Source organism: Anser cygnoides, chromosome 9 (assembly GCF_040182565.1).
Source record: "Anser cygnoides isolate HZ-2024a breed goose chromosome 9, Taihu_goose_T2T_genome, whole genome shotgun sequence".
In the NCBI taxonomy this organism is placed as follows: Eukaryota; Metazoa; Chordata; class Aves; order Anseriformes; family Anatidae; genus Anser; species Anser cygnoides.
In genome coordinates this window covers 13,075,758-13,098,463 of record NC_089881.1, presented here as the reverse complement: position 1 = coordinate 13,098,463, position 22,706 = coordinate 13,075,758, and the positions used below count along the sequence as shown (strand labels likewise).

Sequence of the window (22,706 nt, the reverse complement as noted above, 5' to 3'; positions counted from 1 at the left end):
TTTGAATTACATTCATGAATTAGATCAGTGTTAATAGTGGCCAGACTGGTGAACATGTGGAGATGGTGGATTGCATCTTCAAGAGTGCCAAGGACATTTCTAACTGGCTTAGCTGAATCTGGAAGTGGAGTTAATTTGCAGACTTGACAAAACTGCTTTCTGAATCCTAGGGATGGTCCCTTCTTTCTTGCTAGGACAAGAAAGAAAAATCTGGTGATCATTCAAAAGAAAAACATACCAGTGAGCTCCTAAAACAAAGGATCAGAAGGGAGCATTTGCCAGTTTTACTGGGATCACGGATTTCAGGCTAGTTAAGTATCTGGGACCTGGTATATGAAATACACTTTGAAATGCTACAGATTTTCTCAAATGGAGGTAACGTAGCTACTTGGATATACAGTACTGGGAGAGCTAAATTCATGTTTTCGTGGTTTGTTTTTTTTTCATTATTCATGTTTTAAAAGTGCTATCTTTTACTGACTGGCCCGTAAAGTCTTTTAAGGTGGCTGCTGAATACTGAAAGCTTGTGTTCTGGGGATAAGCGGTAAAGAAAAAAATTGTGCAGTTTTATTTTAGCTGAATCTGCCATTCCTTGGTGGCACTCAAGTGAAAAAGACCCAATAACCAAAATGTGAAGAATGGACTGTTTTCAAGTTTTTAAATGCCTGGAATTGCAGAGCTTTTCTTTCACCCATCTTTATGCATTTAGCAGAGTACTTAATGAATGACAGTTTCTCTAAGATACTCCCGAATCATAACTATTCTCTGTGGAGACTAGTTAAAGCGTCGTTATCATCTGTTACTCTAAGAGCATGTTATGTCAGGATAATAATGGTTGCAGTGGGAAGTGTGATCCAGCCCTCTGAAGCCAAGGTCTTGCTAACATTCCTGTAAATGATTGAAGGTACATGAGCAATCTTACTGAGTTCATTTGCCTCTGAATTCCTAACTACCACCTTGAAAAGCAGTTTCAAGCGTAGTTGGGAATTTTGCCTTGTGCTTTTTAAGACACGGCAGTAGTCCAGATCCTCACTGCAACATAAATAGGGTGGTTGCTAAAATTTGTCGTATAGGTAAGTACGTTCAGTCCCAATCAGAAATGATATAGTGTTGTGAGGCCTGGTTCTAGTCCTCTGAAAAGTACATTGGGGTTGCAGAGTGCGCTGGTGGCAGCTGCACAGTGCCTTTCAGGCAGTCTCACCTTTGTCACTTCTGGTTAGCTGAGGGGAAGGAGGCTCAGTGCCAGCGTAGGGATCCCCAAGGAAAGCAAGAGTACTGTAAGGTGTTCAGACCTCAGAGGTGGACAAGTTTCCTATATGCCAGCATGAAAGTCCAGGAGCACAGGGCTTGAAATGTGGTGTTTCAGATGACATCTGTTTCACTGGAAAATGAAATTGTGTGGACAAATTACAGGTTTTTAAAAGCCCGTGTACCAAAGATTTCAGTATGAATACTCAGCATATTCACACTAATACAGTTCCAGACTGAGTCTTGTAAGTCTTCAAGCTCACAATTTTACACTGCTGGGTTTTTTCTGAGCTCGTAACTGTTCCACCCCTCTGAGCTGGGATTGCCCTCGAAGCAGCTACCTTCTGATGTGCGCTGCTTGTGGCACACAGCAACAGCCAGGCATAGTGCCCAGAGACTGCTGCACCTTGCTAGAGCATGGTCCGTGTGTGTGAAGGTAAAACTCTTTTGTAGCTGGGGGTGCTCAATCTCCACAAGGTTTCACCCAGAGCTAGTTGGAGAAGAAAAATGTATTTTGCTCATGTTCTTAGGCATGCAAACAGCAGTAAATTTCTCATGAATGGATGAAAGTGTCGTGAAAATCTCTATTTAATATTGCCTGGGATGAAATGTCCCATCAAGGTATTTCTCCTTTCCCTTTGTCTTGTTTACTCTTCAGCAGCCCCAGCCATGCCTGTGTACATGTCAAAATGTGAGCCCTAAGGGAAGAGCCAGGCGGGTGGGAGGCAGCAGCTGGGGGAATGTAGGGCTTAGGGGCGAGTCCAGCAGAAAGTAATCTTCCATAAACCCTGGAAAATGTTGTTTCAAAGAAGGATGTAAAGGAATGTAAAGAAATCAACAGCTCTATCCCATGAAGAGTAAAGCCATCTTTGGCGCTAGGTGAATATGCAGGGTTTACTCTGAAAGTAAAGGCACCTTAATGCATAGCAGTCAGTACCTTAGATAGTAATACTTAGAAACGTGTCCAAAGGAAAATTGAGTTGTAATTGTGGGAATCATAACTTAAAATTTTTAAGACTTCTGTAGTTGGAGATCCCAGCTAAATTTACATTTTGGTCCCATTAACCACACGGAGATGCACAGAAACCAGACATCAAAAAGAAGCGTTTTTCTGTTTCTTTTACTACTACTGCTACAGCCCCAGGAATACAGGAGGAATTGAAAAGTGGGAAAAACATTTTTAAATAGTTTAAAAAAAAATCCATGCTCTAGAATTTCTACTGCCAGATTTCATCATAGCCTAATTTCTTGCAGCTGAGCTGCAAACCTCTATGAAAATAGGGGTTTACAGTGGAAACACTGACTAACTATAGCTGTGCAGCACCATGAATAATGACGCTGTAATTATGCCTTGTAACTTCCCAAGACCTGGTTTCTATATAGTTTGTGAGCTTTTGCTGTGTGCTGGTTTGGGGAGCAAGGTTTTTTTAACTGTGGTTTGCTTCCTTTTGTTCGTATGATGTTGGCAGATACTTCTTGAAAAGCATTTCTCTGGAGGGAGCTGGGCAGACAGCTATGATTAAGTATGAAATGATTGGGTGAGCTGTTTGTCAAAGTTATAAATAGGATACCACACAAACCCAACACTAATCTCGCTGAAAGACAGATACTGGCAACATTTCTTAGTCATCTGTTCCTTACGCTCTGGGGAGAACAACTACACTTCCATTAAGTTTTCAAACAGAAGTTGCCTAAAATAAATTTCTCTGGTAAAATTTTAGGCATATGCACTGTGAGCCACGTCAAGATCCAGCAGCACGTTGGAGTTTTAGTGCTGAGCCAGGTTAAGCCTGGTCCTCTGACTTACCACGTAGGGGTGAAAGGTGATGTTTGACTGTTGTGGAAAGGGACTCCGTTCACAAAATAGTGGTGGTATGACTAGAGCAGGGCCCTCGTCTCTTCATACCCCAGGATTAGTTTTAAGAGTAGAAACCACCTTTGGGTTTATAGACAGCTTTCTGTAATCTGCTTGGCAGTTCAGCAGATCAGATGGAGGCATAAATAGAAGAACGATGGCATGGGTTTCACTGACGTGCTTCTGCGAGCAGGGGTGAAAGGCAGCAGAATTCCTACCGATGCAGATCTCTTGCATGCAGTGGCCGGAGGCTTCTGTGGCCCCCGGCCTTGATCACGGTACTTGTTTCTCTAAGTTCTGCATCAGCTGCATGAGTCTGGTCCAACTGGAAGTCTGCAATTCATGTTCCCACAAGATGACCCCATACTTTCCATTTCCTTTCATGATGGCTTAAATTGTAGGAAAGAGCTCTGCAGTTTTGCTGCCTGCCAAAACATTCGCAAAACAAAGCAAAGCAATAGCTAAGGGGAAATGGAGCGTTTCTGGAGCTGACAAAAGCTTTGAGTTGTAAAGGGAAAAAGCCCACTGCACCCAGAACTTGCCCCCCCACCTCCCCCACCCAGTCCTGCACCTTCCTACATCCCTGCCAACACACGGAGCAAACAGTTTTAGAAGAGGTATAATCACTCCTCATTTACAGCATAAACCAACAAAAATTTGCATAGGAAAAGTCTCTTAAATTTTTGCAGAGATCTGAAAAGGATGATCTTGAATTCGTGGCGTTCAGACAATTCATTACGTGCATCTTTATACTTTCAAAATAAAGAATACACATTTATGGAATTCAAGATTAATGACTGTCATTAAATGTAATTTCTTTAATTTTTAGGCATAGGCATTTTATTTTTGCAAACTTAAAATCAGATTCTGATCCAATAGCTTCATTTGTTTAATAACTGTTTAAAGACCGTTTTTTTTTGTATGCTCAGGAGTCATTTTCACTCTTACCAGCAGACAGAGCGGTTGGGTTTTTTAGTTGTGTTTATTTTCCCTTGGGAGATCTGTGCTGCTGGAAGAGAAGATCCTTCTTAGGCATATGCGTTCTCCTGCAGGGAGGGAACGAGCCAGCCCTGCAGCCCTGGTGACGCTGGGCAGGAGGGAGGCAGTGCCTGGTCCTCGCTGGGGCAGCCTTCTGTTGGGTGTCCTGTCCTGCCTTCATCCTCTTCTGCTGGGAGCGTCTCATCGCAGCATCCTGTGGGGTGACAGAGGCCGAGAAATAGGGGTGCCTTGCAGGAGCTGGGTGCTTGGCACGTGCCTAAAGCCCAGGAAGGTCACTGTCATCGTCTTTGCACCAGTATCTACTGCTTGAGTAGCTGTGCTGTGAGTAAAAGGAAATGTTCCGTAAGTGGTAACTCCTGTACAAGAGATGAGTCCAGATGTTCTTGTTTTTTCCACTGAAATGATTGGGACTGGCCAGTGGCCACAAGCATTCATTGTTCTTGAGCAACAGTCCTGTAGCCTTGCTAAAACCCTTCTGCCTCTTTATCCCAAAGTGCAGTGTTACCATTTCCCTTGCAGGGCTTCAGCAAGGGAACTGGAGAAACCTTTCTTTTTGGACCAAACCCAAGTCATGGATTATATGAATAATTGTCTTGAAGTGGTTGCTGCTACGTGTTTGTTTTGGTTTGTTTTTTGTTACTCAAGACTAAACGAAAAGCTATCACCCTATCACCTCTTAAACCTCTTAGTGGGGACTGCATCTTTACTCTTAGTTTAGTACCGAGATTTCCTTTTCCAGACTGATGGAAAAAAGCTAGTAGAAATTTTTCTGAAAAGAAATTGAAAAAGATTGGTTAATGAATTGCTTTGCCCCTTATGTGCTAACATATTTACGTAGTTACAAATGAAACTGCATCCGGTAAGAGTGATAGGTTTCCAGTTTGATCTTATTTTAGTTTGCAGCGAACTGAGGATAAAAGGACTCTTTGTTTCAAGAAGAAGAAAAAAAAATAAATGAAAACATCTGGCAAGAAGCTGATGTGCTCAAGACAACTTTGAAAGAGGTTGATAGTGATGGATTATGACACACAGCTTCAATACATCCCCACAAGTGTTATCTGAAGAGACAAGATAATTCTTCCCTTGTCTGAGGCTCTTTTTAAAGAGTTTTCTGCTTTTCAGAGGAAGGGAAAGTACGTAACAGTCAAGTCCCTGTGCGTTCCTCCGTGATCCTTGCAACTTTTCTAGCCTGAACTGAGGGCTTCTTCCAAGACTGATATATTTGGAGGGTGCTAATTGTAGACCATGACATGGCTCCCTTATGAAGCCTTTCATGTCGGATCACTTCTCCTGGAGCAGAGAATTGCTTGGCAGCTCCCTGTCAGTGGGTCCAGTGTCTGGGAGAGGATCTCAGGAGCACTAGGTCTCAGTGTGCTCAGGCAGTGCTGTGAAATAGGGGTTACCTTGCTCGCGGTACATGCGGATTTGGCCATAAAGCATTCCTTCATTCCTCCCTCAAACCACTGAAAAAGATATTTTCTACTGCAAATTATAAAGCGTTTCCTGCTTTGTCCTTAAACACAGGCTTGGATCACTGCACCCAGCACTGATTTCTGCTGCGTGCGCGCAGCTCAGAGTCAGAGGGAGAGTCAGGCCCCTGTGGCTAAGGGCAGATCCAGACCCAGTGAGAAACTGGGAGGGGGAGTTGATGGGAAGGGGTATTCTGGAGTGGTGTGTTCATTTGGAATGGTATTCCCAAAACCCAAAGGAGCAATGAGTGGGTAAAGTGCTTTCATGCAGAGCTTTTCACTAAGAATCAAGTCTGTTGTCAGCATTTGTGACATTTTCTCTGTTCCCTTCCTTTGGGCAGTTTGCCACGGAGACATACACAGATGACATTAGGATTGTCAGACTGTCATTTGTGAAGGCTCTCTTACCTACTCTGTACTTAATATTTTTCTAGGACGTGAAGGTGGCTTTTTCTCCTCTGTTAATTAACTTTTTTTTTGCCCATGTTTGCCTGCTTTATAAGTTCCTGACATCAGGGTCTAGGATTAAACAAATTGATACCACACTTCCCATGTGTGAGCATGACACTGAGCTGACAGCTTTGAGTCTGAAGTATTTCAATACAAGAACAGAGCAAACAGGAGGAAATTCCCATTGAGCCCTACCTGCGCTGTCCCATCTGGCTCCCCGAGAGCCAGGCTACTGGTGTGCAGGGCTGCTGTCTGCAGGAGACGGGGCAGCCCCAAAGCCTCGCACCCGTTTTTGGTCTTGTGCCCCAAGGATGCCAGTTGTGGTCTTTCTCAGAAATACCTGTGTCTCTTCCCTGTGTCAGGGTTTCGCTCTCTGGGTTTCACTGTAATGCAATTACAGGGCAGTGCTGCCCTGGGCCGGAGCCAAATCCACCCAGCAGCCAGATTAAGTTGTCTTATTTGGTTAACAGTGTTTTGATAGTTTATTAAATCTTGGTAGGAGTAAAACGGTAAGGAGTGGAACAAGCAAATCTCACGGATTATCTGCCCTTGGATTTTCACTTTTGTTGGTATAATCCTGGTCTGAATGATGAGCTGTGTGAACAAGCATTCAGTGTTTGCTGATGTCTCGTCTTAGACGTGTGCATTGCTTAAACAGAAGCAGCATATTCTCTGGCTTTTTTTTTTTTCCAGTTTGCTGTTTTTATCACTGATGTGGAACATAGTGCTTGTTTTCTTTATCTGGAATGAAAACATTAGTTCATCTCAGATAGCACAAGCCATTTGATCAGCCATCAGATGGTAAGGCATTATAAAAGCTGCTGACACAGGACAAATTCAGACCTGTGGTGTGCAGCTTGAAAAGACTCCATGCCTTTGTTGTCAGTCCCCTGAGACACCCAGCTGCTCCCTCAGCAGCAGCACAGAGAAATAGGGATCGGCTGCGGAAGAGCCAAATCCCCCCGCGTGGGGAGGCCGGCGTGGGCAAAGGAGGCAGGGCAGCACCTGCCTTGCCCCGCAGTCCTCGGCCCGTGAGCCGTGCCACTGCTCCAAGGTGGCCTTTGGCCAGCTGAGGTTAACCCAAGTCCTGCTACGTGCTGAGGTCTGCGAGGGGTTCGTGCCAGGTGCTGGAAAAGCAGACAGCTCCTCGCTGGCTCTCCTCACCCCCAGCGATAAGCCAAAGCTGCCCCTCACAGCTTTGGCTCCCATATTCGCTAACCTGTGTTCTTTGTCCTGTTTCTTGACCAGCCCCTGCCAGCCCCCATGTGCATCCTTGTCCGTGGGTATTGCTAAGACCATAGCTTGGTGCATTTTGATCAAAGCTTGAAATTTTGCCACGCAATACTTAATATTCAGGCCTGCTATGCCTCCCCTGGCATTATGTGCAAAGCAAAGCCAAACAGGCCAATACTCTTAATACATAACCTGAAAATAGAAGATAGCACACTTTGCCAACAGCTAACTGCAAATCAAAGAAGCTGGCCGCCCAGCGCTTAGCTGACACCAGCCCTTGCAATACGGGAAACTTCCTGAGTCACACTCCCCTTAACAGAGCAGCGTGGCTTTCGGTTCAGTCTGATGCCAGCAGCTACTGCGAGAGACCGGCTGTATCCCCCACCACCTTACACAGATGTTACGGGGCAATGGTGTTAGGAAGAGGCTCGCCAGCTGGTGCATCTGGAATGAAAAGTGCGTAGAGAGCCTGTCCTAGGAGGGTCAGCCACAGGGTCATGTCCTAGTCAAATGTTTTTTGGGTACCCTCATTTTCTGCAGGAGTTACCTGTGACAAGACTAGTTTCCAGGCAGCGCTGTGCTACCAGCGTTAAAGGCCATGCTGTCAGTTACTAATCGGCATGCTCTAAATCACTCTCGGAACCATGTTCCCTTTAAAGTATATGAAGTAAAGGTATTTCAAGAGAGATGAGGACAGGAGTACCTGAAACAGGAAAAGCTGAGAGGCATAAGGAAGGGGATTTACTTTCGTTGCACTAACTCTTTGCAAGGTGTTTTTAACATCTGTACCACCTCCAGGCTCATTTTGCATCTTTCACAGGCACTGTGACATGTTAAAAAAAAAAAAAAAAGATGATTTTTTTTTAAAAGGCATGATCTGAACTACACTGTGTTCCTGCCTCTGATGCTTATTGGCCTGGATGGGATTTAGGGGAGCAGAGGGAGAAGACCACTGAGCCCAGTGCCTACCAGGGACAGTAGGAGAGGAGCGGAGCTCACCGTGTGCTCTCGCTGCGCTTCCCTGGCTGCACCTAGCCCCGGGGCTGTGTCCTGGCTTCCCCATGCTGCGTGCAGGAGGGGTCTCAGCAGTGTGGGGTTTCAGCAAGCTGGGCTGTCTGAGACCTGCCCACCCTGAGGAGGGGGTTTGGGTGGGAGGTGCCAAGGGAGCTATCAGTGGTCAGATTTGGATTAGGAGCATGAGATGAGTTTCTGGAGCAGTTTGGAAAATGAATGGGACGAGTGTTACAAATAGGTGGGAAGACTCGCGATGGATTTATCACAGCCTGAAATAAATTATTCTTCCCAGAGTTTAATTTTGTAATAATTTGCATTTAGGTACTCTAACACATCCAAAAAACACCAAACCTTCTGCAAGCACCGTGATGAATTCAATCTCCTACGTCGTGTAGGATAGAAATAGCACTGTTTACATGGCCGAAGGGAGCTGAGGACTCTGCTCTCAGCATTGCATGGTAAACTCCTGGGCCTTCCCTTCTCTCTCCCATGGGCTGGGGGCTGCGGCTGCCCTGGGGCCTGGGGAGAAGTGGGGTGCTGAACCCACTCCTTCCTGCCCATCCTGGCTCTTCCTGGGGACCCTGCACAAAGCACCCGGTTCTGTCCCTGAGGAGGAAGTGGTGAAGTGATTTAATAGTCAGCACTCTCAAACACAGTAATGAATTTGATAGACAAAACGATCTGTTAACCCAGCTGGCTGAGAGGGTATCTGAAGGACAATCCAAGCCCGTAACCAGGCAGTGTGATATTTTCTTGTCATCAGCCTCCTGTCTCTTCCTTTCCACTCCAGGGCAGTTAATCATAAGCAAGGTATTTGTTTGATGCTGTTCTCATGCATGCTCTGCCCTGTCTCCATTTCTAGGAGGCAGTGCAGTCTGTGGGTTACGTCCCCTCCCAGCTTCAGCAGCCTCTTGCCATGTCTGTGCAAGAGCCAGCTCTTCCAGCGGGACACGGGCCACTTTCTGAACCGCATATTTTTGGCTGCTTAAGGTTTGGGTAAGCTGATTGCTTTGTGAGGGAAAGCTGAGTATCCCAAAGTGCAGCTTCTCATACTTACAGGTTCGTGTCTTAAATCTGGAGCGCGTAAGGCAGCGCGGAGCTGGAGCTACCTGAGCCACCCAAGATGCACCGGGTGCCTCTGTGTCACGCTGCCCAGCCTGTGCGGCTGCTCCAGTTCGAAGGCTGGGCAGAGAAGGCTAGTTTGGAGTTAAAGGCTCTCATGGGACAGCGTAATTCCCCTTGGGCCTCACCAAGTTGGTCTGAGTCATGGGCAGTATATCCGTCGTCTTCAAGGGGATTTGGACCAGCCTCTGTTCGCTGCCAGTTTGGCTTCTGTCATGCTCACTTGTTTTCTGCAAAGCTCTTCCCGGGCTGGGAGCATGCGCTATGAAGCAAGTGGTTCGCAGTGTGTCAGCTGCAGACAACGGGAAATTTCTCTGACACAGCAACAGAGAGGAAAGCACGCTGTGTCTTGCAGATTTACTCCTTATAAAACACCTCTAACTCTCTGTAGATATCTGCAGATAATCTCCAGCCAAGTGAACCCAGAGGTATTTATAGCATAGCTTCGGCAGTGACATAATGGCAAGTTAGCAAACAAATGAACTTTGATATATAGGGAAAGCAAAAGTACGGCCTAGAGTATGTTTATTTTGAAGTCAATAAAAAAAAAAAAAGTTGAAATAATAATAGTGAGTGTTTCCAGGGTGGGTCAGGTTAAAAAGCAAAGCAAGTGAAGCATTCTCGTAGTACTGTAAGACTGTGTTTTGTACACACCAAGTTTGAAATACAAAGACAAATGATGAAAACTTTGCTTCCCACTGAGATAAAATGCTGTGGTGCTGAGTACCGTATGAACGCCTGTAGAAAGCTAAAATAAATGTTGCATCAAAAGGAATTGAGACTGCTCTGAATTTAAGCATTTTGAAAAAATCTGTTCCTTTCCCAAAACTGTGTAAAATTAGGCAATTTTAGTTATTTCTCTCTTTCTTTCTTTCCCTTTTTCCCCTCCAGTTCTTTGCTATCTGTTGGCTGCAGGTTATCTGATGCTCTGTTAACGAAGGGTTGGACCGATGCCATTTTGCTGAGACACACCCTGCGCCTCAGGCCGGGCTGGGAGCGTGGAGGTTTCTGTCTGGTCACGTCACGTTTTAATTAGCACGCCTCAGACTTGTGCTGCTCCCCTTTGCTGGTGGGGAACTTGGGCGCAGTATGGGGCTCTTCCTCCCAAGGCACCCTTCTCCTCCTCCTCCTCCTCCTCCTCCTCCGGGGCAGGCCCCACAGACGTTTTCTCCCTCTGTTTCATTTCTGGAGTCCAACGTTTGCTCTCCATGGCTTCAGACCTGGCAACCACAGCTGTCTGGGTGCCCTGTCCCCCTGCCCCAACTGGCTGCGGCTTGAGGGAGAGCGGCAGGAAGCCCTGGCAAGGCTGAGCCCCACATGCTGGCAGCGGGTCAGGAGAAAGGGGGCTCCCCAAGTGTTGGGTTTCCACCGCTTTATTTTGGCTTACCAAAACGTGGAGAATTATAAAGGGTTGGTGGTGGCCTAGGCTGAACCTGCGGGCTGTGGTGCTGCTGGGACCATCGGCTCAGCAGGCCTTTCAGGCGGCCTGGCACTGACAAGGCCTCAGACGATAAAGGCAGTGTGGAAGGACGGGGTACCACAGTAAAACAACTGGAAATAAACTGTTGATCCTCGTCAGGAATCCTGTGGAAGCAGAAACCAGACAGAAGAGGCTGGGCAAAAAGAAAGTTTTTAATTTGCTGTGAGAGGAAACAAAGCTGTGTCTTGTCAAAAAATTCCAGCTCCCTTTTCATGCCTGTCTGTTGCATGTCAGCAGTCCTCACAACAACTTTCTCGTACAAATGCAGCTTGAGAGAAGTGAGCTCGGAAGTAAATTGCGAGAATCTGCTTTTTGAAAGGAAACACATGAGAGAAAGGCTCGGCCGAGCGTTATAACTTGAATTTCATTTGGTATGGGAAGCCTTGGGTGACATGGTGCTCATATTTGACTCTGTTCTTATATCGGGTGAAGGTGGTGCAGGGCCCGCTGCTCTCCCTAATTACATGACATTCACAAGGATAGGACCCATGCCCAATTGTAAAGACCCTTTAACTCAAGGCACCCGTTTGCTAAGGGTTCTGTGCTGGATATAGCTTGGGACTTTAATGGGAAGCTCTGGAGGACTGTGCAGGTTCGGGATTTGAAGCTGTCAATGCACACAAGATAAAACATGATCTTAAATATATGTTTCAGCTCAGCTCTGACATTAAGACGGCAGTCCTGTAAAATTGCCAGCAAAATCACTGGCAATCGCAATCAAATTACATTAAGCACGTTAACTTCTTTGTAATTGGTTTATCTACATGCGTGCTTGAAACAAGGGGGGTTTTATTCTTTAAAAAAACAACTGTGATATTTGATTTCATTCAAATGAATTCTTACTGCTGGGTGAGGAGAAATGTGGGGTGTATTTTCAGGTGGATTTGTCTTTGTTTGTAAGGACTCATAAGAACTTAGGCAATTATTTTCAAAATGATGCTGACTCTGCCTATGTAAAGGCTTGCTTCTTCACAACAAAGAGGTTGTGGAGGGACAGGAGGAGCTCCCATGCTGAAGAATTTTTTAATTTAACATCTGAGTCATTTTACCTTTCCTGTCCTTCTTCCATAGCGAGGGGTATATTCAATCAGTGCTTGTCATAGCACCCTTTTTTTTTGTGCGGTTCTCTCTCTTTCTGGGAGATAAGGTTTTTAATCAAAAAGAAAAGAGTAAATGGACAGATTTCCAAATGTATGGATAGGAATTAGTCAACCAAGTTCCAGTGGTATTCAGCATACCTTTGTCTTTTGAAAACTTCTATTCTCATCTCTCCTGGTTATGGGAATCCCTTCTCAGAATAGGGATAGTGTTTAGGGAGGTTGCTTTTTGTTTCATTTTGGTTTTTTTTGGCAAAGTAGTTTCAAACAGTTGCTCTAAGAGACGTGAAGTCTAACAAGGACAATTAATGTGTCATTTAATGAGAGACTTTCATGTCTTCTGGGCTCTGTGTAGGGCAGACAGAGAAGGAGTTACTTTTATTTCCCTTTTCCTGGCCCAACACATGGATTTTATCTCCTTCACTTTTGCTTCCCTCACAGTCTCCAGTGAGAAAACCTCTACCCGTGTTCAGACCAACCACTACAGTAATAAAGGATAGCTCAAGCTAGCGGGTAGGCACATAAGCAGCTCCAGGTACCAGGGAGTTGGAATGTTTTTATGCTGAGTTCAGCTGGGTTGAAGTCCTTCCCTTTCCAGAGCTGGCCATTCACCTATGTTTTTTCTCATTTTAGGGGAGCACCTACGAATCTGCCCACAAGGCTATACCTGCTGCACCAGCGAGATGGAGGAGAACTTTGCAAACAAAAGCCGAAGTGAATTTGAAGCCATGATGAAAGAGGCCGGTCGCTCTGTGCAGACGATCCTAACGGCACAGTACAGAAGCTTTGACAGTAAGTAACACCTGATTTGTTCACTTTCTGCTCAGAATCTAGTCACTGCGTAGCTTCCCAGGTGCTGTTAGAGCGAGGGGTTCGTGTTCGATATTCCTTCTTCTGCATCTTGTTCAATAGTTCGTCTAAAACGTTGACCTTCAATAGCAATTGTACCTCAGGCTGTGTCTTTGCGAGAGCAAGTCATTTCAAGAACTCCACTTGGGTGAAGCCATGGCAGGAGGCTGGCTGGCACTCATACCAACAAATTGTGTACCTTGGCACAGATGCAGCTTTTACAAGCATAGCGTAATCAGGTCTTACCACAGCAGCATAACATCAGAGGTAGTGATGTAAGACTTGGCACTGTGCCTTGAGCTGTATAATCTGAAGAATATGGTAAAGGTGACTGGATAGCCCTCAGTAGAGGGGGAGGATCTAAGAAGGCATGGATTTTTCTTGTTCTTTCCATACAGGTTGCAAATGAAAAGGAGGTAAGTTCATATTGGTTGCTTATAACTCTGAGCATCATACAAACATCCAAAAGTGGTGTACAGCAGTAAAGATCTTAGAGGTCATTGCGCTTTAGATGTTGTGGACAAACATGCCCTCCAAAGCACAGTATCCCTCCTAATGTGCTAAGTAAAGGCTAAGGATGTCTCTCTTACTTTTATTGTTCCCTGAAGAAAACATTTTGCAGTGCACAGTAAGCCTCAGGGTCTGAAGGCCGCTGGAAATAAATGGTTTATTGGCAAAATTGAGATGACCTATGATTCAGAAACTGTATCCGTTATCAGATTTTAAAGAAGGTCGGTCATTTAGAATCGTGGTCGTCTTAACTTTATCAACAGTCGTCATATGGAGTTACTGTGAGAAGAATAGGTGTTGGAGAAAGAAGCTATAATAGCCAGAAAGGTGGAACTGGAAATTTCAAGCAGTACATAATAGATCTAAAGAAATAAACCTGACCTTCAGGGAGCTGATAACCAAGATTAAGTGCTTTTGCACTGAATAGAAAGAAAAGGCAATGCATCTCTGCAAAATGCATTGGGACTGTGTGGCCAGGGTTGACCACAGCAAAGGCATTCTTTTAAAAGCTCAAAATTAATTGATTTTCACCTGCATTAAAAAGCGATGGCCAAGATTTTCAAAAGAGCCTTACAATGCTGGTTGCTCAGGCTGGCACCTGAATGGACCCTGATGTAGCTGTTGCTGCCGAGCACTCTCGCTGACCTCTGAAATCCAACCCCTCACAGAGATTAATGCAGAACATACACCGGACCTCAGCACGCTTTCCCTCTTCCGCCCGTTTTGGCAGGTTTGGGCTGGTACATCTGGCCTTTACTTTTTGCCCCAGACACTCCAAAGAACATCCTTCTACCTGTATCACGTGAGTGTAAAACTTGGTGGAAAGCTTTGAGGATCATGTTGCTGAGCAGAAACTAGCTAGTGAAGGACCAGTTTAATGTGAGTGTGATGGTTTGGTGGATTAATAATAATAACAGCAATAAAAATAATAGTATGCAAAAACAAGCATATCAGAGGGGGGATGCTTATGTTGAGAAGCCAATTAGAGATGTGAGGGTTTTCTCTATTTTTTCTAGTATTTTACAAAAATAGACATTAATTTCTGTGGTACATAGCCAAGGGTTTGAGGTTTTCTTTGATTTATGTGTGTGTTTGTTTTTTAAGCATCGAACAATATATACATTCAATAAGTGAAGTATTACTTTAACAGACCATAATGCACTGATCACGGGTGTTTTGCAGTGGGAATAACCTCAGTTGAGCCCTCAAGGCCAGGAAAATGTTTCCTGCTCCCATTATACCTTTTTCTGTTTGATAATTATCCTTGCAATCAATACAGAGCTTATAATTTATGCAAGACAAGATTAAAAAAAACAGTATTCATCATATTTTGTCTGCATTTCAAGCACAAGTTTGCCTATAATAAGCAGTTGTTTGGGTTTTGGATTTTTTTGTAGCTACTGTATAGATGGTTTAAAATTAAGGTAGTTCTGGTGATGTGGCAGTGCAATCATACCAACTGCTGAAACACTGCAGTAGAAACCACCCAATTTTCCAGATTCACCTTACACTTACTAAGACTTTTTGCAGGTAGCGCTATTTAAAGCTGTTGAATAGAAGATCTTTTTAATGTCACAAGATCTAGGCTTTCTGCCACTGGATGCCTGGTTTTGCTGGATTTTCTTGTCAGCAGTTTCTGTGGCTACTTGAATAACGGAGGCCTTTCGTTGCCTTTGTTTTGCACATAGCCCTTCATCTGGCAATAATGTGATATTGCTTTCTCACAGATGCGTGTCTGTTCTATTCTGGAAGGGTTTTTCCTTTCCACTTTCCCCATGTCTGTGTTTGCCCTGGAGGGGAGAGTGCAGCTTTTGAGGTTGCAGAGATATCGATGCACAGCTTGTCTTTATACTTGCAATTTGGTTTGGCTGCAGGAGGACATAGCAGAGGGCTCCACAGGCTGGGGACGTCCAACCCTCCCTCAAACTATTTGCAGCCTGGAGGTCAGATTATTCTTATGTTCTCCACTAGCAGGTGTGGCACATAGAACTTTAGGCCTGGAGCTGTCTTCTTCAGATTCATCACAGCAAATCTTGATTTTGTAATCTCACTGCTGATCATGGCAATAGTCCCTACTTGCAAATTGCCCTGAAGCTCCAGGTAGAAAATAGCAAGGCTACAGCAATCTGCTTCTGAAGTAGTATTCTCCATGCTGCTGTTCAACACTTTGCATTGGAGAATAATTCATCCTGCAGGTGGTGATCTGCAAAGCTCTTAAGTTATCAGAGGGCTTCTTTTCTGAGCCACGTTTTTGTCCCATCACAAGGAATTATATAATCTGTAGTTCTGGTCTCACTGGCTGCTTTGGGGACAAACACTTTGTGGGCAAGAGTGGATTGTCCTTTTTCTTACACAAAGTACTTTTAGGGAAAATATATATGAAATACAGATGACATGATAGGTAGAGATGTATATAAAACTGATATACGTGGAAGAGGATCCTATGGTTTGACTGCTTTCCCTGCATAGCAGAGTACACATGGCTTCTGGGATGTCCTTCCTGAGGATCTGCCAGGGCTAAATTTAAAGTTTAACATCCTACCGTATTGCGTATCTCCTTTCCAGAGCATTTGTTGTTTTGCTTTAGTTTAGTTAGCAGGATGTGGGGGCATCAGATTTGAGCTATGCTTACGGTCATTGCCTTGCTGTTAACCTTTTTGGTTGAAAAGCTAGTGTTTTGCTCCACAACCGATCGTTTTTAATTAATAAAAACCACACGCACACACAAAAACACAGACCACAAGTGATGAGAGCATATGCTTTTGTTAAGCAAGTGCTAGGGCAGACACAGAGATCCCCGAGTAGTGGTACTTCGTTAGCAGGATTATGTGCGCGGATGCCTTGTTAATAGTGACGTCCCAGGTCTCCTGCTCAGGCACGGAGCAGCCCATGATACTGGAGGCTGCTAGGTGGGTTTTAGGCAGAGTTTATTTGCCTGGAAAATTGTACATATCCCAGACCTTGAAAGCAAGCTGTGAATAATACGGGTGATAACAATATTGGGAGTCTTGCTGGGAGCTGGGATGGTCTCTGTTGAGAATGGTACCAAATGCTGTTTTAAAGATGCTACCAACATTAGGAATACTTCTGAGATTTTAACTGCAGAATGTGCTTGTTTTAAAACTGGTATCATCTCAGTGGATTGGAAACTTTCAGTACACAATATTATAAAATGAGATACTTTGACAAAGAACTTTGCTCAAGTACATGATTTCAAGAAACGGACGAGAGCTGCGTGTTGCCCCCTCTGCCGGCTAGAGAAGAGGAGCTAGCCACTGAAGTGCTTTGGCTTCATGAATTGTGCCAAGAGTGGGTTATAAACACTGGGCAGGCTGTGGGGATCTCCCATGGGAAAATTAACTTTTTTTTTCTGGCGTATCACACAGCTGTATGTCAGCGTTACACAAAGTCACGGGAGTTTTGAACTCCCACTTCTCAGTGAAACTTGTGCCTCTGTAAGCAGTTAGAAATCAGCATGAGAGACCTCTGCACCACAGGAAGGGCTGGAGGAGTGATGGCTGATGACTTGGCACTGGGTGCAGGAGATCACGATGCGAGTGCAGCCTGAAAGCACATATCTGCTGGGACAGCCACACAGGCTGGGGTGGCAGAAACAGAGCAGGAGCAAGTGGCACCTGGGGTGACAGAGAGAGGGACTGCGAGCAGCAAGGCACAGGGCTGTTCTTCTGGTTTTCGTGAAAGCTCACTCGTCATGAGTCTAATCCGTGCCTGTCTCTCTCTCTCTCCTCTCCCTTTTCCCCCATTTAAGTAATTTTTTAACTGTATTGCAATATTGTGCCAATCTTTCCTTCCCAATCATTTGGTACACTTAGCAAGCACTCACTGTGTGACTGCTGACCTTTAGCTGTGAGCCAGCAAATCTGTCCTTTCAGAATTGTTTCCTTTTTTTAGGAAGTATCAACAGGCTGGATCAAAAATCTCTGCTTTTATTCCACATTGCACAGTCTAAAAACTATTTGTAGCTCTTACAAATTCTGTGATTTTTAAGCTGTAGCAATCAATTGCAAATTAGAATTTATGCATTTTATAGGTAGCTGCCCATTGGAAAGCTGATGTCATGTAAAAGCTTTCATAACTTCAACGGGTGGTAGCTGGATATCGCATATGTTGGAACACAGACTGTACAGATAATTAACATTATTTGAGAGTTAGTTTTAGACAGTTATATATTTCTTGTGAAAATGAATCGTTGTTTTAAATGTTACAAGGTGGGGAACATCCTAGAAGCTGTTACACACTGATGGTAAAATTTTAGAGATTTCTAAAGGCTTCTGTTTTAAAGTTCAACCAAATATGTCTTTGTCAGAGGAACTGACTTATTTGACCAACAGTGTGTAGGGTTTCAGTCCCTAAAAGGCAGTCTGGGGCTGCTCCCTTGAGCGAAGCGTTTGGGTTTGGACTGCAAATGTATTGCTTTTGACCCAGAAGCCCCTAATTAGCTGGGGATGCTTTTTTTTTTTTTTTTTGTGGCAATTCCCCATGCCAGGGCTCTGCCCCTGTGGTTTCGGTGTGTGGGCTCAGCTCTGCAGGAGAGAGCTGATGTCTGGGATGTCCCCGGGCAGATGGGAGGTGGCAGTGGGTCCCAGCTCGCCAGGTGGCTCAAGGATGGAGGAACAAATAGGGGGGCCCTTGGAGGCCTCCTTAGGAGGAAGGCAGCAAGCACGTGCATTTGCTCCCTCCCTTGTTTCCCCTCAGGGAGCCACCTTAAGGAAACCCCAGCATGAGGTGGGATTTGTGCTAGTCCCTGCAATTGTGCTCCGCAGCAAGAAGATGCTTTCATGTGTGGTGCTGAGCCTCTTGGTTGGTATTTATGGTTTCCTGGAATGGGGTGCGGCATCTATCAAGGTGCATTCCTGGGCTCGGCAAGATTACTCCTGACAGGTAGCTGCCTCAGGGAGGCAAATGCTTAGGCTCACCTGTAACAGCTCCAGCACCTGGAGTTTTCTCTCTCCTTACAGCCACTTCTCTTCACATTTAATCTGCAAGTCTCTATTGTGTGCTGCAGGGTATCTCGCAACGTATGTGCAGCACTTTTCTTAACAGATGGCATAGGCACAATATTCTCCTTAATAAAAACAAAACAAAAAAATAAAAAAGGCAGTGGCACTGGGACAGGGGCACTGAATCGGGCTGCCTTCTGAAACGACTTGCACACCCCAAAGAGATGAGCTACTTCATCCCTGCAGAAGTCAGATTAAGGGAAAAGGTAGATCAGGCATCTCAGTATCAACAGCTGTCACCGTGTTTGTCACACACACACACAAGAAGCTCCCTACGAGTGCTCAGAAAACATGGAAATATGCATCTGCTTGAGGACATAAAAGAAATCACCTGCTCTTCTGAGATACCGAATGCCGCAGGCGTATTTTGCAGGAAATTAGTGATGGCCACGTAGTCATTTGAGAAAAAAGTCTGGGCAGAGTTTATTTTACCGTTCACGAATCAATGCATGAGTCTCTGAAAACCTGTGATTTTCCACCGTCAGCAGTCCATCAGCCAGGCATTTATGACGAATGCTGGGTGCTGCCCTCGGTGGCTGAGGCAGCATTGCACAGAGGCTTCAGTCAGATGGCCCAATGGAGGGCAGCGCAGTGAAACAGGAGGTGAACAGCTGAGGTTTTTCTGCGTGGCTCAGCAGAGGAGCCTGTTTCTTGAACCAGTTTACACTCAGCCTTCTTCCAATTAGTTTACTAATTTCTACATGAAGTGGTTTCCCCCTTTCGGCTCTCTGCTGTTCCATCTTTCTCATAAGAGGAAAATACTGGACTTTCCTGGTCTACTGCTACTGCAAAGACTTGGAGGTGTTCTGAATCTGCTCGTGAGCTGGTAATTCCCCCACAGCTTGGCATGAATCATGTCTCTGTTCTTGGTCAGGTGCTGTGGTAGTTTGGGAACATCAAGGGCTCCAGAGGCGAGGTGCTGTCCCAGCACGGAGATCAGCATACACGATAAGCTTGAAAACACGATACTGAAGTATGTGGCGTGTCCTGACATAGGAGGTTGTGCTATTTTGTGTGCTTCGAGATATCTGTTCTCATTTGAGATGATAGAAGCACTTTGTTCTTTCTAACCAGAAATGCTCGCAGCAAACTGTTGATTCTGCTTTATTAGTTATTGCCATTGAAGAAGCACATCCATTCAGCCAAGAAGCTTCTTGTTACATTAGTGCACCGCAGGGCATCCTGCCTGTCTGAGACTCAATCTATGGTCCAAAGACTTTGTTTAAAAAAAAAAAAAATTAAATCAAACAGGTTTGGGTGAGTGGACTGTGGAGAAAGTGATGCATTGTGCAGTAGGTTTGTGTTAGAGGGAACAGAGCCTGGGTCCCCAGAAGTCCCTCTCATCCATAAAAATCAGTGATCCTCTTGTAAGAGAGCAGAACACTTCCAGTCGTCCCAACTCTTACAAGGGTTTATCAAATTTCCATACATTCATTCTCAGCACCTCCCACCTAAGAAAAAATAGGTACTTTTTCTGAATGCTCCTTTAGTTGTTGTTATGTGTGGGTTATTCGCAAGGCCCCTTCCAAAGTGTATGTAATGCTCAAAATCATGCGAGAGGTCTGCAAACAACCTGTAGAAATGGGTGCAGGGATGGGACAGAGTTCTTTGGCACATGGAACCCTGTGAGATTAGGGGAGTTGGGCTGATTTTTAGAGATTAGCATGAGTAACAGCAGTACAAGCAGGAGCTTGAAGGTGCTTTGTGCCTACGAAAACTGCCAAGAAATGATTTATCTATAGGGAGAGTCAAAGGTAATCGCTCTTTGGGATAGAAAGAAGCAGGATAGCTTCACTGACAAGAATTTCACCTTTACATCTGCCGTGGCTGCTTATAAATGCTTCCCTTCTCTCTCCCTTTCCTGTTCTCATTTAATTTCCTCCCTTCAGACCAACACAGCCTCTCAGATTTAAGAGCGCAGCTAACATGCTGTAATGTGTGCAGAGCTTTTTCCAGTGCCTCACTTCCCTTAGTTCCCATAGCTCTGGCTGTGTCAGGGCGTTTTGATTCCATTGCTTGTATTTTCTGAAATTGGACAGGTTAGTGAGGGAAAAATAATTTTTTACAGTTCATGGCAGATTTGGCCAAGATACCAGTGAGCTGGGTTTGTTCCACCATGAAGAGAAATGGGAATCAGCTGACCCAGCTTTCAAAGAACCTGAATCTGCCTAACTGGAGTTGCAGATTCCTCAAGTGCAAGCTATGTAAATATGATAATTCGGTTGTGAGCCTGTAAGGGTCTCTCTTTAGTACTTCTCCCGCTGATCCACTGCTCTCCCAGCGGGAGCTGTCCTTGCAGAAAGTCTCTCCATGTTGCTCAGCAGTGATCCCTGCTGACCGAGGGGTAACATCAGCACACACTTTGCCTGGAGATTGGCATGGAGGCAGCTTGTGCAAGAGCCCTGGCTGGAAGACAGTGAGAGAGCACTCACTAGCAGGCAAAAGAAATAAGGATGCTTTCTTCTTTTTTTCCTCTGAAACACATCTTTATTAATTATCTAGCTTTATTTTTGCATGTAATGCTGGAAATACTGTCTCCGCTTGCCATAGCTACATCTCCAAGAGGGATACGTACATTTCAATGCTGATTGCTACACCTGCTGCTTAAAACAACAGGCATAATCTCTTTCCCTGGCTCAACCTATAAAAGCTGCCAAATGATGGTCTGAAACAAAACTAAACAAAATAGGAGAAATGATCATAAAGAGAGCTATGAAAATTGCTTGGATTTTCATTCTTACTCCAAGCTGCATGGCAGTGGTAAAATAAAGAAAACCCAACTCCCCAACACTCTCCCCAAAATGCTGAGGCAGCTGCAAGCTGTGGATCAGACTGTTGGTTGGCTCATCAAGGCTCTGGGAAATAACGTTTGTTACCGTTTAAGATCAGTATAAGGTCTGGATTCAGCTGTTAATACACTGGAGATAATTGAGCGGCTTCCTGCAGCCCCAGCAGTACAGCAATTCACTTGTGAAATGCAACCTCTGTTTTAATGCTGCTAAAAAGGAATAAATTGGTCCTCGAGGACTAATGAATGCCAATGAAAGTGTTGTGCAGCGGCATGTAGTAAACTTGTCCCAGGGGAAATAGCTGGAAGAGCGCGGGATTTCGGCTCGCTTCAGGTGTGGTGGGACCATGCCCCGAGCCTGCCCGCCTGGTCGGTCGAAGCAGGGCCACCCCTGGCCCCACGTGGCTTGGCCTCTCTGTCGTGGGGGCTCTTGAGACGGAGGACACGGGGCCATGAGAGCAGAGGTGGGGCTGGGGGCGAGGGTTTGCCAGCATGCATGTGCAAGGCCTGGCGAAGGTCACCTGGGGCAAGGGTAGCTGCCAGCAGGGTTGGGGTGAGGAGGGAGCCCTGGGGTGCCCCCTCGAGCCACCCAGACCTTCGGATGGGACCACTGAGCTTACAGACAGTGATAGCCAAAAGCTATTTCCCTCAAATTGGGAGCAAATCTATCTGAGCTAGCGGGGACGAAGGAAGAAGGGCATCAGTTTGGACAGGGTTTTTTTGAGCTGAGAAGTACGTTTGCACTCGAGGCGTGTGTGTTTACACATACGCGTGTGTATGCATACATCCTCCCCTCCCTCAGGTAGAAATATCCAAGAATAACATATAGCAACAATTTGTTGGCTCTGTGCTTTATTTGTAACATTTGAGGGCAGAAGTAGAGCATCCTGTTTGTCTTGGTTCGCCGTAAATTGAGGACTTGTTTGGGTCTTCACTCTCAATTTAGCTCCTCACAATTAAGAACAGCAGAGAGGTGGCATTCCTCCTCCTCCAACCCTCACTGTGTCAATGGCATCACATACCCGGCAGCACATCGATGGCATCAAACGCAGGCAACACAAAAGGCTCTGCCCACGACGGACACAACCAGCACATTAAACTCTGGGCACATGTTTGCTGAAGCTCAGAAAAATCATGGCTAATTCAAACCTAAATGTTGTCCATGTTGAGGAGCTGTTTGAAAGGAATGCGATTGTTCTTGTTTCTGCAGGACTCGGTATTCTCTGCTCTTCGTGTCAGTTGGAGTGGGGTTTAGCCAGGGTGGAGAGGACACGTTTGAGCTGAGCTGGGCAGCTTTCCCCCGTCCCCTCGCCACGTTGGGCTCATGGTGAAGCCCTGCCCGGTGGCGGGTTTGCCTTTCTGGTAGTGCCAAACCTGTCACATCAGGTCACTGGGCTGCTCCGCAGTGCAGCTTATGTTTGACCATGTCTGCTGTACGAAACAGATCAGAAACTCAAAATATTTTCATGTTTGCATAGTCCATCATGAAAGATCTAGAAGGCAAAAGACTAGAACTGAGATAGATTTCTTGTGCAGTCTCAGTTTGTACCTCCCTCGCTGGTACCAATACT

General features: G+C 45.3%; 1 protein-coding gene across 3 annotated transcripts in view; it reads left to right on the top strand.

Annotated features, from left to right (window-relative positions):
- GPC1 (glypican 1) overlaps positions 1-22,706 on the top strand; it is a 225,237-nt gene that overhangs the window by 111,581 nt on the left and 90,950 nt on the right. For all 3 annotated transcript variants that reach the window (XM_013186100.3, XM_013186099.3, XM_048077297.2), the window contains one exon: positions 12,601-12,759. In XM_013186100.3, coding sequence (XP_013041554.1) covers positions 12,651-12,759 — 109 coding nt within the window. In that variant the 5' untranslated portion in view covers positions 12,601-12,650. The remainder of the gene's footprint in view (positions 1-12,600; positions 12,760-22,706) is intronic.